General features: G+C 52.0%; 1 protein-coding gene across 1 annotated transcript in view; it reads right to left on the bottom strand.

Annotated features, from left to right (window-relative positions):
- The window catches only part of LAMB3 (laminin, beta 3), a 25,142-nt gene extending 11,408 nt beyond the window's left edge, over window positions 1–13,734 (bottom strand). The window contains exons 1-10 of the mRNA XM_009331987.1: window positions 13,686–13,734; window positions 13,018–13,172; window positions 3,905–4,019; window positions 3,620–3,693; window positions 2,988–3,170; window positions 2,522–2,585; window positions 2,018–2,193; window positions 1,224–1,344; window positions 642–830; window positions 358–548 (exon numbers count right to left, since the gene is read on the bottom strand). Coding sequence (XP_009330262.1) covers window positions 358–548; window positions 642–830; window positions 1,224–1,344; window positions 2,018–2,193; window positions 2,522–2,585; window positions 2,988–3,170; window positions 3,620–3,693; window positions 3,905–4,019; window positions 13,018–13,172; window positions 13,686–13,734 — 1,317 coding nt within the window. The remainder of the gene's footprint in view (window positions 1–357; window positions 549–641; window positions 831–1,223; window positions 1,345–2,017; window positions 2,194–2,521; window positions 2,586–2,987; window positions 3,171–3,619; window positions 3,694–3,904; window positions 4,020–13,017; window positions 13,173–13,685) is intronic.
- Window positions 13,735–17,996: the final 4,262 nt, after the last annotated feature.

The following is a 17,996-nucleotide window of genomic DNA, read 5'->3' as shown; positions in this document are numbered from 1 at the left end:
GGAGGCCCCACCCCCCCCCCCCCGCCCAGCCGCAGACCCGGGGCTGACCCGAGCCACGGCTGCCCTCTGCTGCGCACAGCCCCGCTCGCCTGCACAGCATCGCCTCCGGCTTCCCAAGCCCTGCACACCCGGGGAGGCACTCGAGAAGGGGATACAGCCCTACACAGGCCCCAAACTCCGCTTCCCTGTGCTTTTTGCCAAACTTATATCTGAGACAGGCCAGAGCCTGAGCGAGGAGGTTTATAAGCCTTTGCAAAATGGGCCTTTGGCTTGGAAACCCCAAGTCAAAGCTGGCTGGGAACTGCATCCCTTCCAGAGCCACTAAGGATGCTGAGAGCAGAGGTGGGGTGGGAGCACCTCGGGAAGCAGGGGTTGTCTCAGGGTGTACTCACTGCGGCACCCCATAGGGTTGGAGTTGGCCAGCTGGGCGAACCCCGGCTTGCAGAGGTGGCAGCGGTCCCCCTGTACGTTCTCCTTGCAGATGCAGCGCCCCGTCAGCGGGTCACAGATGGAGCCCGGCACGGTGCCGTCTGGGTCGCACTCGCAGGCTGGAAACACGCAAGAAACAGCACTGCTGAGGGGTGCGAGGGGCGGACGGGGGGGTCCGAGGAAGGTGCTACGGGGGATAACTGGGCACTCACGCAGACAGGCTTCAGGATGGGCAAGATCTTGCTGGTGGTTGCGAAAATAGTTAGTTTTGCAGCGCTCACAGTTGTTGCCTTCAGTGTTGTGCTGGCAGCCGTCACAGACACCCCCGCTCGCCCCTCCACTGGCACGGTACAGCTCCAGGTCAAAGTGGCACGAGGTCGAGTGACCATTGCAGTTGCACCCTGAAAAAACCCAATAAAATGGCCCAGCTAGTGCTGCAACTGTGCAAACCCCTCCGGCAGCAGCGGCTCCGGCACTAGAGGGTGCCCGAGTCCCCTGCGTGACACAGTGACACCCGCTAACCACCCCAGGATGAAACTGGCACCAGTCGGACAGCGTGGCCGAGCACTGGTGCAGCCCGTGAGCCAGCATGGCCCGGCCACAACCCTGCAGAGCAAAGCCCTGCGTGCAAACGTGTCGGGGGCACCTTTTGCAGAGACACCCGTGTTAACATCCAGCCCCACAAAGCGTCCCAGTAAAAGCTCTTGGAGCTCGCTCCCGGCTCCCATCACTCACAGCTAGGGAGGATTTAGGAAAGGCCTCAGGAAGAAGAGAGGGAAAGGCACTCGCCGTACTCTGGCACTCGTGGGGATCGTTGTCCTCTGCGGGTGCCCACGGCCGGTCGTTGTAGAGGGCAGCGCAGCGATCGCAGTTGGGACCGGCGGTGTTGTGCTGACACACGCAGTGCCCGTGGACCTGCTGCAGAGACAACGCTTTACCTCTCCTGGATGGTAGCTGCTTCATCCTCCTGATGCCTTTCCGGCACATGCCTGGACGGCTTCTGCCCCCGTGCAGCGATGAAACTCCAGCACCCAGACCAGGCTGCTGCAGCACCAGGGACGGGCTGCTCCTCACTCGCAGAGACAGGACGATTCCCACCACCTCTACTACCTACCCAAGGACAACCATGCTCAAGACAAAGCGGACAAGCATAAGCTGGGGACAAGAAAATCCCACAACAGCTAACAACCTGCACTGGCAAATCCTCCTGGGCATGAAGGAGCCTGCTGAAACCTTCCGCGTGTCCCCCATCCAGCCGAGAGACCCAGTGCTGGCAGGAGCAGTACCTCCCACAGCCACCAAGCTTCATAACTCCTTATAAAGCCCCTCTCACCTTCTTCCCGAAACAAAAAGGGGGTTTACGTGGGGGTAGCACAGGCTGCTGTCTCGCAGCCACCACCCCATTGCTGCAGGCAAAACAAGGCATCGTTTCCCACGATTATGAGCAGCCTCTGGCCAGAGGAAAGATTCCCACACCCCACCACTGGTCATCCCAGCCAAGGTCTCCCAAGGAGCACTCCTGGGCATGTGGTGGAGCCTGATACCACACAGCTCATCTTTAGGCTTTTCGCTTCACCCCGATGCTCACCGCAGCATGCAGGTCTCCCGAGGGGGCACAGCGGTTGGCATGTCCATGGCAGAAGCAGGTCCCCAGCACAGACATCTCCGTCACGGCATAGAAGGTGCTGGGTGAGCGGTAGCCCTGGCGTGCAATGTGGGGGAGCTCAGTGAAGTTGATCCGCAGGTTGGTGAACTGCCCCAGCTCTGTTTGGGACCGAGGAGAGGCGTGAGGGGGCAGCAGGCACCCAGGCACCAGCTGCAGAAGTGCATTGCGATTTGCGTGGAAGGCTCAGAGCAAGAGACAGAGGCATCGGCACGAAGAGCAGCAGCTGAGTCAAAGACCAAACACTGCTCCTTGACACCTCGGAGGCACCAGGGCAGCAGTCTAACATGCAGCTCGAGGCCTTGTTTGCAGGGGACCTGCTCCCCTGCGGGGTTACCCCAGCTCAGCACTCCATCACAGGTAGGAAGAACCACAAGGTGCATCATCCCCCTCTCCCTTTCTCAGATATGAAAGAGGCCGGTCACTTACTATCAACGGTCTGGCTGTAAGAGGTAGTGATGGTAGACGCCAGGTCTTGGACACTGAATTTCACCTTAGAAGGAAAAAAGATAAGTTAAAAAGCAGGAAACACAAGGTGTTTTCTTCTCATGCTCTGGGCAGCGTGTGCTCTGGACCTGCCTCTGCAGAACATCACTTAACACAGGGAAAAGACTTCAGAGTTGTAGAGGATTTCGCAGGAAGACCAACATAACATCTCGCTTGCCACAAAGCAGCAAGGGCTTTCCTCCCAGAGGAGCAAGAATTCTCCTGAGGACTCCCCTCAGCAGTGCTGGATGCCCACGGGCTCCATCCCTCGCCAGGTGTAACACACGTAAAAGACTTCCAAGCCACCACGTGTTTCTGCAGCATTGCACCGCCCGCCCTGAACCCAGGGTCACAGCAGGGGGAACAGGCACGTGTGGGAGCCCCTGCCACAAAACCCCACAAATCCTACCTTGCCCCCGTGCAAAGGGTGCCCTTGCAGCGCCTGGCACCGAGCATCCTGCCAGCTCTCGGGGGAGCCCCGGGGAACGTGGGGGAACGCGGTGGCACAGTCAGAGGCCAGGTACTGGTACACCTCCCAGGTCTTGCCGAAGTCGGTGGAGCGCTCAATCAGCATTGCAGCGGGCAGTGGCGACTGCAGAGCGGGGAAAGAGGCACATCTGTAACGAGGCACACCCCAGCCGCCTCCCATCCTGGGGATGCCTGTCCTCCTCCTCCCTTCAGGCTCAGGTCTCCGCAGGCTGCTGGAGCAATCCCCTCCCCTGCGAGTTACCAGCAACTTCTGGGTCCCCCCTTCCCCTCGGCCAGCCCTGCTGCAGCCACAAAGTACACATCCGCACCAAGGAGATTTTTTCAGCAGACATTCGTGGGATGGGAACCCACCACCCTGCTCTGCTCCTCCCAAACGCCCTGGGGAATGGCCATGAAAAAGAGGGAAAAAGGAGGGATGGGGCCCCTGGTGTCCTTCCTATCAGGATCCCGAAGGGAGCTGTGCACTGAGATCCCCACATCTCGCGGAGAGCCAGCGGAGCCCATCCACTGTCATCTGTGATCTCCTCACAAGCAGAGATGCTACACACGAACCCTGAAGTGAAGCAGGATGCTGCTGAGCTGGAACGTCTGGTCCAGGTCCAGCTGCAAAGAGACGCGCTTGATGCCTGCGGGCACAGAGAGGCAGCTTCAGAGGTGCAGACTGCGGGCTTCAGGAAAATAAACCACTTCGCTGCCTGAGCCAAGTCATTTATTTCCTTCTTTCCTTCCAATCTATTGAGTTCAACACCTCCTCCTCTTCCCCTCATGCTGTTTATTGCCGGTGGCCCGGAGCTGCAGTGTCACGAGGGGACCCCAACGCGCCCAGCCGGTACTCACCACTCTGGGACTGCCACCAGCGCGAGTGCCCGGCGGAGGACAGGACGTTCTCCACGCGGTGCCCGTTGTAGGTGTGCGGCAGCCGCGAGTCGCACCTGCAGCATCTCATGCTCCACTGGAAGAGAAAGGGCACGTGGAAGCAACCGTCCCGGCTCGGATGGAGGGAAAGACCCCCCAGCAGAGCCCAAAGGTGAGGGGCCCGAGTGCAGCGTGGACTCGCCGAGGAACAAACGGCATCAGTAAAGGTGGTTTATTAGAGATCTGAAGAACCACGATCAATAAGACTAATGATATGCAGGACTCAAGTGGTCCCCTTCACACCCCATTAAAAAACACAACTTGGGTTTATGGACTAAAAACTAAAACCAAAATGCTTTTGACTAAAGCCCATTTTTGGCAAACCATAAAAAAAAAAAAAGCCTTTTTTTAAGCAAACCCCGTTTTCCACAATGACAACACTTGATAGAAAGTTCTTTGCAGCTTTTCAGGACCAGTTTGCCTTTTCCACACAGCCGAGGGGCTGTTTGGGGGAACAGAAAGGCCTTTCTCTCGCATCCAAAAGCCCCGGGTGATGCTTGCCCCCCCTGCGCTCTCCCCTGGGAGCAGAGCAGGAGCAAACAGCTCGGCGGGTGAGAAGTCAGCGGGTGGGAAGTCGAGTGGCTCAAAGTTCAGCCCTTCACTTGAGCAAGTAATTCAAGGAGCAAACAGAGATGTAGCACGGGAACGCAGGGACAGGAGAAAACAGGGTCCCCGAGGAGCAAACAAATGTCCAAATTTTGACTAACCAAGCAACGCTCTGTGCAGCCACTAACATGGGGCCTCTGGGTCCGTGTGGCACACGAGTAGGCTCAGAAATGTGTAGAAAGCAGCAGGAAGGAGATTGAGCAAGAGACAGGGAACAGGGAAGGTCTGGACATGCGCCAAGAGGAGAGGCAGGCACAGGGTGGGCAAGCAGGCTGGGCAAGGGCCACCGCAAAACGGGGGCAGAGACACTCAGGTGAGGCCAAGGTGGGGAAGGGCAGGTCCCAGAGGGATGTTAAAATAGCAGGTGACGACAGAGCCCGCAGCAGCATCCCACGGGGGACACGGGGAGGCCCCATCCGAAGCGCTTGATACCAGCTACGCTCAGAGCAGAGCAAACACAAGGGGCTGCAGATAATGCTGTCCCAAAAGCAAAAGTGACGTGAAACATTTCAACTAGAAATTGAAGTTGTCAGTGGCCCGAGCAGTAAAGTAGCCTCCCAAATGGAGCAGTGGGACATGCGCTTCACACCGACACATCCCAAAGCCCGAGAAATTGGGGAAGATCAAGAACAGTGTTTGCCAGTGATGGCAGGTGCTGGCCTTGGCGGTGCGGGGCAGGGCGGCTCAGAAAGGTTGTCCTGGGAGGAAAGCGGGTTTGGGGGAGGAGGAGAGCACGTCTGGCACAAGGTCTAACATCTGACACTGGGAAGGTAATGGGATACCCCGCCATGAGGGCTGGCAGTCCCTGGGGTGGCACAAGGTGACAGCAGAGGCATGGGCATCTTTGGACCCCAGTGATGAGATCAGCTTTCCATGGCAGAGCAGAGACATTGGGTGATAAGTGACAAGAAGCACTTTATATCCACCTCTGTGCTAAAATCTCCCCATCTGATACTTAAACAAATGAGCCGATTCCAACCCAAACACGACCCTACACACAAGCTGGGGTTGGGAGAGATCCATGCCTCGGAAAGGCAGCGGGAGGTGGTGGCCAGGGAGGCACGGTGGCACCAAGATTTCTGGTTTCCCCTTTAAAAGATTAATCCACAGTTTACACATATTTCCTTACTCCTGAAACAGGTGCACCTAAGTCAGCCAAGACTCTTATTTCTACAAAAAAGGACTCAGCTTCATAAGAACTACCTTTTTTTTATTTTAATTTAAAGAAAAATTCATGGGAAACTCTGTCCAGAGTTACCTTTTTGCTTGCTCTCGCACAAAACCACACGAGGCATAGGCTGCCTTTGAACAAAGCCCTAACTGGTACCGCACCAGAGGCAAAGCCGCCCGGCAGTTCTCCCAGCCCATGGCCGTGCTGACGCCCCGGGAGCAGATGGCACACGGCGAGGTGGCCGGGCAGCAGCAGACAGATGTGAGCTCGGATCGTGGGTTGGTTTAGTTCCTAACAAAGCCCAGACCTGACTCCGCTCTGCCCCCGGACCTGGGAACCTTTCAGCAGCTGGGCAGATATTGAGGAGAGATCCTCACTTAAAACTGATCTGTTTCCATAATATTTGCCACAGTCTTTATGTTCTCTGTCTATAAATATCCCAGAACAGGAGTTGGCTAACTACAATATTTATAACAATATTGCAGAGTAAGCAAACAGAGAATGCAAAATATATAATCATGCAATTTCCCTGGCTCTACCAACTCCTCCTGGCTCTGCCAGTAAGAATGAGAAATAATATAATCGGGGCCCAGGCAGAAGAACTCATTTCAGATAATGACTACTAGCAGCAAATTGTCAGGAAGCTACGGGAATTATCCACAGAAATAACCTAGTGAACAATTCCCAATAATGATTAAACTTCACAACAGTTCTGACTGTGATTAGCAAAGGGAGAAGGCAGGCTTTCTGCAAGGGGAAAGGTTAATCTCGGCTAAATTATTCATTAGGAGTGATTCATGCATACTTATTAGACCATTCACACAGCCAGAGACACAAGTGCCTTCTAGTAGCTACAATTCAATGTTGGCAATGAAGCTGCAGCCACACTTGAAATGCGTCGCTAAGTAAAAATGAAGCTTAAACTGTCTGTGAGACCGACCCTCCCCATGCAGCCCGGGGGCTATGCTCGGTGCAAAAATCTTTGCCTTTTTTTCCCCCCCCAGCTTTTTAATTAAGGCTAAAATTAACACTGGAAGCAAAATTCATTTCACATCCTTCGATCAAATTGTGAAATCCCTCTATTGCACAACAGGAGGATTTGCTATTACTGACTGTGACTATGTGTCTCAAAGTTCCTCGGGGCAGAGGGAATTACTAAAAATGACAGTCCAGCACCGGGCTGGGGGGAGATTCACCAAGCGCACACCTTTCCCCAGCTCTCCCCTTCTTTTTTTACCAGCATAGCGACAGACTCAGTAGATCCCTCAGAGCTGGGCTTGCCAGGAATAGACCAGGGCTGCGGGAGTACGTGACAATTGGAAATGAAGAGGTCACGGTCTAAGCTGGGTCACTGAACCCTGGGGCAGCCCCAGCCCTGGCTTTCCAACACGTCGTCCCCCCCTGCCAGGCACCAAAGGCCCCAGCCCACGTACTGCTGCAGCAAAAGAGAATCGGTACGTGTTTGAGTAGGTATGGCATGTGGGGCTGAAAAGGTCTACAGGAAGGCAAAAGTAGTTGTAGGTCTGCATGGAAACCACCAACCCCCCTCTGCACCTCCAACCTACTCTTAAGAGTCACCCAAAATACGGGTTAGGGAGGTTCAGAAATTAAAGGAAATTCCTTCCAGCTTTTTGAAAGGTAATTTGGAAGGCAGTTGTTTTAGAGGAAAAGCTAGCGCGTTGAGAATAAACCGTTCTTTTTTTGGAATTAATTGGGGGGGGGGGAATCCATGTAGAAGAACAACCAGGTATTGTAAAAATGCCCGTATATTACGTCACGCACCTGGGACACTTCTGCACGGTGTGTGCAGGGACACGGGTGCAGACCCTGCCCTCGCCCGTGCGCTCTCCGCAGCTCTGCTGCGGGTTTTTGCTGCTCTTCTCCTCCTGCTCTGACCTTGTGAACCAGTTGCTGGTCAGCCTCCCATGCTTCCCCACTCATGCATGGGCAGAAAACCACAAACAATTTTAAGCTGATGGACTCAGACCAAAGTATTTTAAGTAACTCTAGCTGCCATTTTAATGAATAGAGAGCCCTTGAAATAAAACCTCCTGGCATAGGTGCACAACCCAAAATAAACTGAAGTTATTCATCAGCAAAACTGGGAAGCTGCTTCTCTCCAGTCATGAAATGAAGACCTTTCGTAGCTGCGGAGACCTTGGTGGTCCTGCGTTTAACCCAGCTCCATGTCAGTGAGAGGCACTGTGTCAGTCAGGCTCCTGGCACGCAGCCTCCCATATGAGAGCCTTGCGTGGTTTTGCACAATTAATATTGTATAGGGACAGTAATTACTGTTCCAAGTTTATTTGGGGACAATCTGGAAGGCAGTGGGAATTTATATGCATACAGAGAAATTGAGGGTTATTAAGAAATAGGGCGGGCAGCAAGAAGAAGTTACCCTAGGAACAAAAGCACCTGTTAAAGCCAAGTTATGCAATTCTCTATTCCAACCCATTTTCATTCCCTGTTAACACTAGCCGTAGGACATCGCTACACCAGGCTCACAGAGCTGGGCTCGTCTTGCCTGTGAAGTACTCTATACATTTTCCATGGGACAACATGTTAGAAGTTACCCATGGTTATGCCGGCGTGGCTAAACTTCTCAGTGAGCAATTGGTGTTTGCGAAACTGGACTGCGCTGCGATTTTGAAAGATAATCTCTTAGCCATAACATCTAATGTCACATCCTTGCTTGGCCAGTCAGAAGTGACACTGGGAAGTGAGCTCTGAGGTTATGCTCAAAACACAAATAGAGGGCTCTGACCCTCAGCTTGGTTTTACCAGTGACCCCCAAATTCAGAGGTGACAGCGGAGATAGGGGAGAAGACGCAAGCTGGACAAACATCCTAGGTATGGTGTTTAAGGAAACGAAGTTCATTTCTCTTGCTTAAAAGCAAGCACGTGGGTGCCTGTTTTCCTCACCCCGTCTGTTCTCACATCATCTCCCCTCACTGAAACTTCATTTAAAATCTGCCAGGATGACAGTCTGCAAAACCCATGCTGCACCAGCTTATCTCCACACCCCGCACGCATCACCGCGGTCCTATTGCCTCTGCAACTTGTCTGCGAGAGAATGACGTGATGTCTCTCAGCATATGTATCAATTTGCAGTTGTGTGGCAAAAGAAGATACAGAGAAGGGAGGTGGAGGAGGAAAAAAAAAAAAGGGAAATAGGCTATTTCTTCTGCACATTCACTACAGGTAGGGACATATCCCTGCAGGGAAGAGCAGGGTGTGTCTGAATGCCAGAATAAGATGAGATAAGCACAGAGCAGCCCCATATCACCTTCAACAGGTCTGGAATACAAACTATTCAGTGCAAACCCTCGACATTATGAAGCAATACCTAAAACTAGAAGCCCTGCTTTGAGCAGGGGGTTGGATCTCCTGCAGTCCCATCTGACCACAGTTATTTCACGATTTCATGGATGCATTTTTCTGTGTAAAAGACTTGAGTTTGACTGATGACGTGGGTCTGGAAAGCAAATGAGCTGGGAGGCACAGTGGCTTTCCAACATGCTCTCCCCTGTCCCAACATGCCTAGGGCCCACTGAAGCACCCGGCAGGCAGCGTGTTTTGGATCAGTACTGAGCTCCCTGACCAACTCATGCAGGCGGGCAAGCAGATGTAACCATCAGACGGTAGCAATAAGGCAGACAGAAGCACTAGTCTTGCACATATTCTCTTTCACAGACACTGGCCTGTATTTTTGGAAGCAGCCAAAGACAACTGAGTGCTGAGACACCACAGGGAGAGATGCTGCAGACCAACCCCTGCCAGGCAGCTGCGACCCTCCGTCAGCAGGAGGAATCCTCTGCCACACCAGGAGCTCTCCTGCCCAACAGGCTCACACTGCCCTGCCGCTAACTCATTTAGGGATTAGGCTTCTCCGGTACCTCTCCCCTCGATCCCTATCTGGATGACCCCATGTCACCACTGACACAAGGGGTGGTAAAGGTGACTTGCCACCCTTCGTTGCTCACATCCGCCAAGTGCCCATGAAAAGCAGGTGAGAGCAGGCAGAAAATCTTGGTCCTTGAACTTATGCGAACAACATTTTAATATCCAAAGTCTCCCAGGGTCAGGGCGTGAGGATCCATGTAGTCACCACACACACAAGCTGCTCCACTGTAGGATGCAGGAAACAGAGCAGCAACACAAGCACAAGGACACCCAACTTCATTCCTCTCTTGCCTATTCTTTGGCAAAAGATTTCACAGCGATGTGCAGGGTGCTTTGGGTACTCTTCAAAATTAATAAAACATCCAGAAAAGTCTGTAGCTGTTTTCTAGTTCTGAATATGTCTTTATGCTGAAAGCATTGCACAAGCCTGGAGGAAAGAAGTGCTCTCCCTCCAGAGCAGTGTTAACCTTGCTGGGTGAGAACACCCCACGGCGCAGGTACCGCTGCTTCCAGCGGCGAGGCAAAGAGCCAAAGGCGTGCACAAGCCCTCATGCTGTCACTCAGGAGGGCTGGCCAGGCGAGGGGACCGGGAACCTGCTAATCCGTGTGAAAGCTACGCTGTGCCTTCCCTTGGGTAGAGCTAGGCAGTGTGAGCTACTCCATATTCCTATCAAAGTGCTATACTTTGCATTTAAATAGAGAGATGAGTTAACTGGGCCTTGAATCACACCTCGGTCAATGAGAGTCTTTCCACACATATCAGCACCTTTACAACTCCAAATCCAGGCTCACCTATTTTTCTATTTTCAGTTTCCCCTCTTGCTTTTACTTTCCCTGATGACTCGAACAGCCATTTCCCAAGCGCTAAGTGCACGTATGGTGTTATTGGTCTGCCTGGTTTCCACCCCCCATCACTTTTCTAATCATCACTGCAGTCCCCTGCGCTATAAATGCCAATGCTGACCGTCCCTCTTGGATTTCACTAGACAGCCTACAGCCAAGGAGTGGAGCAATCGGTAGTGCAAAGTTTAAAGGTTAGAGGGATTTGGAGCCGGAGCAGACAATGGAGCAGAGGCTGAAATCGATGCCCACAGCGAGTGACCTACCAGAATTGCAAAAGAGCACCCTGGGGCCAGCACGGGCTGGCAGCGGGGCCAGACAGCGTGCGCCTGCCAGCTGGCACGAGGGCACCAGCAGGCAGCGAGAGCAACCCCTCATCCCATGCCCTCTGCTGAGATTGCAAAACAGACTCCAAATTTGTACCTATTTGGCAACAAAACAAGAGCAAGACATGTAACAGAAAAAAGTCATAAGAGTCAATAAATTAAACGTGCTTACTTTTTATGGGATGGGAATAGGAAGATTGAGTTCAGGGGATTAATTTTTGCTTAAATTAGGGAAGTAGAAAAAGGGAGGAAAAAATATTTATCGCATAGGGATTTCTCCTGCAAAGATAGGAGCTGGTGTACTCATAACTCCCATTAGCCATTACCACTACAGAACAGAAATAAGAGTCTTTGAGGAATTTGCTAGCAGTAACACCACATCTCTCATTTCAGTAAAAGAGAAGATCACATATATGCAGGCAGTAAGGAAGCAAAGACCCCATTCCCAAAGCTAGAATTGGAGAATCCAACTTAACATATCAGTGTTAATTGTTTCATATCCCTTTTAACCCTGGTACTTGTAAGGCAAGGTATAAGGAATACAAAAACTGAATAGTTTAGGGGCTTGAAGACTAGAAGAGCTGCAATCTTGCTGTCTGCCTTCCTCTGCAGTACCGCCAACAAGACCTCACTTGCTAATTCTGCACCAGATGGATCATTTCTGCTCGAGGTATATCACAGCCATCAGAGAGACACCCAGTCTCCACTTCAAAGATTACAAGTGATGCAGATGATCACAACTGAAGGCCCTTCAGTGATCTCTCAAGGCCAGGCAAAGGGAATAATGAGTCCGCTCCAGCTGGTATTAGGACATCCAGCTTAATCAAGGTTTTGAAGACCCTCGCTTCCCACAGTACAAGCCTCCTCTTCAAGCAAAAGTCACTGCCAAAAGTCAATGTTAAGTGAAGATTTCAGAAGTACATTTATATACAATTTTCCTCAAGTATAAACAGAAATTGGGAAGACAAAAAAAAATTAAGCCAGAGCAGAAATAATTGCTTGCTTTTTTTCCTGTCCACGGGCCACAGCACCCTTGAGAAGCAGCAGGGGTTTGCTGGGGAGGCGAGCAAACAGCCCTGCTGCCTGGGAGCAGCAAAGCAGCTCTGAAAAAAGTGAGAGCTTGAATGGAGGAAATGCCTGACCACAACTGTCAGCCTGGAAAAGGACCTGACAGAGGACAGATGCTGCAGCCAGCCCAGCATCCAGGAGGACGTGATGCATATACCCGCCCGGGCCAGGGAGCTGCCCCAGTTTCACACCAACCAAGAGCTCCCAGCCATCCCTGAGCCCACAGAGGAGCAAAAATCTCTCCAGCCCAGCGAGAACACCAGCTCTGCAACATACGCGCTTACTGCCACATCTTGGCCTTTCAACTTGAAAGGGAATTAAAACCAGAAGAATACTGACTCACTCGAGCTGGATTTCACTGTAGAAAACACTGCCTCACCAGAGGTCTGCCATTTCCTTCCCTCTAAAGCATCTCTTCCAAGACCCTTTTTGCCCATCCTGCATTGAACCCACTCCCTTTTGAGCTCCTCCCACAGCAGTTACGGGGTTAATATTGCCAGACCGACAGAGAAAGGCTTCAGGAAGCGCTCACGGCAGGGACCTCACCTCTGTAGCGTTTTCAGCTCTGTGCTCAGGCAGGCTTATCCTTGAACCCTTACTCTGATTCGGTGGCAGCTTTGGAGCCTGGGAACCCGCAGCTGGCTGAAACGTTATCCTCCCCAGCACGATCTCCTGCCCCCGCACAACCAGCACAATTGAAAACAGTTGTTTGGTTCAGAAGCTTTTCCAAGTCTTTGTGAAAGGCCTGAAACGTTCCCATTTTTGACAAGTGAAATATGAGTTTAGTTGATAACTAAAAAGCCTGGAGATAGGAAGGCTTGGGATATTTTGGATGCAAAAGCTTCCACTTTGCCCCCACTGCTTCACACCCGAGCTTTGCTGCCCTTTCCCTGCTACCATGTTCACGCTCAGCTCCTCTTCCCTACCATGGGGATGGAGGAGCTACCAGGGCTCAAGAGGACACCACAGATGGTGCAATGACCCAACACGGTTGGAAAGGGGATAAATACCTGAAATAGGTGAAACACATCCCTGCAAAAGGGTAGGAAGGATAGGGACAGGTAAAGGCATTAGCATCCCTACGTGAGGTTTAGGAGGGCGGAGGGAGGAGGTGGACGTACCTCTCCGTGGGGCGTGCAGTATGTCTCGGGCTTGGTGAGGCCACAAGTGGAGGAGGCTCTCAGGTGATGGGCTCGTCCCAGCAGGAGGTCTCCGGCGGCGGGGTAGCAGGCTGCCTGGGAGCAGGCTTGCTGTGCGCCCAGCAGCCGCGGGGCAGCTGGAAGGGCAGGAAAACAGGGCTTGGGGTTGAGTGAGGGTGGCACACAGCCATCAACCAGCATGTCTGCTGTTTTCTACAACAGACCAACTGCAAGGGCATGGTTGGGACAAACCTACAAAATGCATATGCCAAAAAGGACAAAGGTATTTTGCTCCTGAATTACCTTTATTTTTAATAAGAAAAAGGCACTTTTAAAGTGCTTTGTACTAACGGTTATTTCTGAAACTCTTCTTTGCCATGACCCGTATTTGGGCTGCAGGGATGCTCAGTTCCCTGCCCATCGTACTGAACAGCCCTGTTTGGTGTTCCCTGTTTACCTATATAGCCAGCCATACAGCTGGTTGCTCAGGACAGAGAGCAGCCTTTTGCCAAACACCAGCACTATCATCAAATACCAGTCTCCCAGCTGCTGCCACAATACTGCTACTAATACAAAGCTTACATTAGCAGCATTTCTATTTAGTCAGCCTCCCCCATATCCTTTTAGAAACACTGTATGGCGAGTCTTACCCAGGAGGACAAATAATGTCCACGGCCAAATCTGGCAGAGAGACTCCATACCAGCAAGGACACGCCTAGGGAAGAATTAGCAGCATGAGCAAAAACGAGCAGAAAATGCCAGTCTAAAGCTCAGTCCAGGTCCTTCACGTTCCTTCTCAGTTTACAGGGAGATACTTTTAATTGATCTACAACAGAATAACATGGGTGCAAAATCAAGAATAATGAAGAGGAAAATCAGATGCTCAGACCGTATTTGGTTTTAACGTACAAAGAATCCCAGCTTTTCATCTAACTCATGAAGCATGCACAAGACTCTCCTGAAGTGTATAAGAGATTGCCCTGTTCCCCAAACACTATCTTTGGATCTTTATGTTATTGCTGAGGTGAACCACAGGTACCAGCACAGCACCTCACTCTCAGCAGAGGTGTAATTTCTGACTGCCTGGTTCCCCAGGGACACTGAGAAGCCGCAGCCCCCAGCACTATGATCCACAACGGGCAGGGGGATGGTGCCGATGCCAGGTCGCAGTGCACAGCTAGAACCAAAGCCCTAACGAGTGTCCACACACACACACACGCACGCACACACCCCCCATACACACCCCCACAGCCACCTCTTCCCGGGCATGCTGCACTTTCTGTTCTCCAGCCCCACCCTTTGCCCTGCGTTTCCAGAATTGATTCCAGATCAAAACTCGCCAGCGCACACGATGGCCCAAAGTCTTGTTCTATGAAAAGAAACCCGTAAAAATCACTGCAGAGTAAGTGTCTCCTGCAGAGAAGCCCTGCAGGAGAGTCCAGGGGAGGCAGAGCTGCCAGCACACCCCCAGCAGCCAGAAACCTCACCTGCCCTCTTCCCTGCGTGAGCCCACGCCACCCGGCAGCCAGTCTGCAACCGCAAGAGCCCTCTGAGCGCTGGCTCTCTCCTCTCCCAGCTTTTAACACGCAGCTGCCTCACCTGGGAGAGAAGGTGCCTGTGGGTGCAGTAATGATAAAGGGAGTGATTCAGGGATCTTCAGACATACACACCCAGTTACTGTATAACTCATGACAGCTCCCAGGCAGGGTGCACGGCCGCGGACATAAATGACTTCAGACAAGGATGACGGCAGCGTGAACCAGCTGCTCTGCAGGTAACCAGCAAGTGAAAGCCCATCTATAGGTAACCCCACCTGGGGCTCACATGGCCACCGCTGGGACATCGCCAAGTCAGCTTGAAACCAGCTCCCTCCAGAGCCACCGCACGGCTCGGCATCGGGCGATATACCCAAATGTTTACCCACCCTCTCAGACAGGTTTTGCGTATCGTGCTTAGCATTGTCTTGACAAGGCAGCACCGCTATCAGCACCTAAACTTCATCATTTAAAGCCTAATTAGGGATGACCACGAGTTATAATCACACTGTGTATTCACACATCAGACTTCAGCCTGAAGGCGACCTCGAGCGCAGCAGCTGGGCTTTGCAGGCAGACTCTGTCGCGCAGCCCCTCTCCTGTCTGCAGTACTGGAATTCCTCAAAACACAAACTATGTAAGATGATCTTGAGGATTATCTACAAAACGCAATCCTGTGAACTCACCAGCTGTGAAAGAAGTCAAAGAGTTGTCAAATTTTTTAAGAAACGTAATTCTTGTCTAGTACCTAAAAAAGTGCCAAGATTTCCAAAAGGACTCCGTTTATCGCACCAGGATAGTTTCCAATACCAGCCTGGGAGTGTGTGGAAGAGCCAGACCCCCAGCTGCATGCCCAACTGGTGAGGAGCCCTTCTCCCCTCTCAGAGGGGAGCTCTCTTGCACTTGACACTTTTCAGCGGTCACTGTTACTTTACATTAGTGTTAATGGAAACAGTATCATAAGTGGGTTTTGTTTTTTACTATGCCAGCAAAATAACAAATTTTTAACAAACCTGTTGAAACTAACAACTGTTCAGCGAATGCAGCTGGGAGTGCAGCTCAGAAGCTTGCACACAGCGACGCGAACCCCACCCCCCACACAGGCTCCCAGGCACCGCTCACGTGCTGCGTTTCAGCTAAACCGCAGTTTTTCATCCTCAGGAAAATTTACATCAAGCCTTTTCCATTTGCTTTACTGAAACGACCCCAAAATCACATCCTCTGCCCTGCTGGCGGGGGGGCTCAGCAGACCACGTCAGATGACTCCGAATCTTTGCTCCTGTTGCTTTGCTGTGTGTGCTACCTACCTCCCCGTCCTCCTGCTGAGCGACACAGGTGCGTGCAAGCTGAGGATCAGGAGCTCAGAGAAAGGGTACACACAGAGCTGGAAAAAAATATTGTCCCTTAGGCTACAGTACGTGAAACATTGGCTCAAGCTTCCGCCTCCGCTGAGGTGTGCCCGCAGCTCTGGGTGTGCCTGCCCTTACCCTGTTACCGCTCAGCAATGCGGTAACACCACATTCCTCCTCCTGCAGCAAAGATGCCTCCTCCCCATCTCAGCTGGCAAGCAAAAAGGAAGCGGGAAGAAACACTGGAACATTTTACAGAGAAAGCAAGAGATGAGAGGTGCCACGAGCTGCCGACACCATTCCTGCACCTGGCTGTGAGCAGACCCCTGCGCAGTCAAACCCATCAACAGCGTAACCTCGTGCAGTAAAGTGCTAACCACCTACCCCAGGCTCTGCGAGAAATCACTTCAAACTCTCTAACTTCCTCCTCTGGTGGAGTGACTACGCTGGAGAAGGCAAAGGAGAGGACGGTCTGACGGATTTGGGTTTCTGCACGGCTGCTGGTGATACTGGACGTGGCACTCTCACAAGCCTTTGCTAAACATCCGCTGCTGGGTGCCTGTTCTGCCTGGTTTAAGGCCATCCCCTAAAGCACTGGTAGTCAAACTGGGAGGCTGAAGCTGCTCTTGGAAAGACTGTAAATGCCACATATCGATCCTGCCAGAGCCTGCAATGCTGAGCATGAATTGCTCTGAAATGGTGATGCTCCACCCCAAATTACTGTAAAGCACAGGACATTGCAATTCTGCCACACAAACAAGGGTAGGACTCGAAAATGCTACCTCAACTACACGCTGTTCAAAAGCATTATCCAAAATACCTTGATCCATCCTTTTCTCCTCCAGCCTGCCCCCAGTGACTTGCCAAAGCAAGGTAAACCATTCACCTGGAATTTTAGGCTCTGCAAGTTCAAACAAGAACAAAAGCAAGGAATAGTCTCATTTACAGAATATCTACTGCAAATCAATAAAAGCATGAAAGAAAAAAAGCAGCTGTGATCAGCTGGGTGCTCAGGGACAGTGTGGCTCGGCGCAGGGGATCCCAGACACAGCCCTGTGCCCCTGACGGGACTCAGGAGATTCAGGCTCGAATGCTGCTCCAGGCTGTACTCTGCCCACTTTACCATGTACAGATGACAGTGTTGTCCTGAGTACCAGGGAGTGAAGATGCATTACGGATTGAGACACATCAAGACAGCAGGGCCAGCTAAATACAGAGGAGACATAGTGGTAAAAATGCACTACAAAAAATAAAATGAAAGCATTGGAGCAATCCTCTATAATCAGTGGAAGGGACAAGAAAGATGCTCTCAGGACTTCCAGTGCCTTTGCAGTTTAGCCTACAGCTGCACCAATCTGTGCCGAGCTGTGTCAGAGCCCACAGGCCTCGGAGGGCTGGGTAAGACATTCCCTGGAAAACAAAGAAAACTAGCTCCTGCAGGAAACTGTGCTCCGAGTCATGGGACATACCCTGCCCTAACACAGCGTTAGGGGACACAACTCTGCTGGAAGCATCTTCTCCAGGATGAGATGCGCAACCGGCTCCTGAGGAGCTCCCGCTCCCCACCGCACCATCACAGAGCCGCTGCCTCCTCGCACCCGGTAACGTTCATGTGGGTAGGATAATTTGAGCTCCTGCTCTGCAGCGCACGCGTGATCTGCTAAGCAGCTTCTCTATCCTATCCTGGATAGGACATCCTGCTCGACAGAGGCAGAAAAGCTCCGCATGATGCGATCCTGTACCTGTGGCAATGGGCTGGCATCAGATCTTAGTGCCAGCGGTGGGCTGACGGGGACACGCTTTAGAGGACCCTGTCCCTTCCACACTGGCAGCAACCAAGAAAGATGCTGCTGGCCTGGTTTTAAGTTTCAGGTGGAAAGAGGTCACAGCACTAAGAACAGAAATGCATCACAGCCAGCTGTTTAAAAGCAAATCTCCCCCTAAAAATGAGGGAGGGTGCAGAACAGCCATGTCAGCTGGGGACACGTGTCACTCAGCATCACAAGCTCACGTTCTGCAATGGCTAATACCTGCCAAGCCACTGCTTTTATAATTAAGGTCCTTAGCCAGCCAGGCA

This window comes from Pygoscelis adeliae, unplaced genomic scaffold (assembly GCF_000699105.1).
Source record: "Pygoscelis adeliae isolate BGI_AS28 unplaced genomic scaffold, ASM69910v1 Scaffold189, whole genome shotgun sequence".
NCBI lineage: Eukaryota > Metazoa > Chordata > Aves > Sphenisciformes > Spheniscidae > Pygoscelis > Pygoscelis adeliae.
Note: the sequence above shows the minus strand (reverse complement) of the source record. Positions and strands in the feature narration are given on the sequence as shown.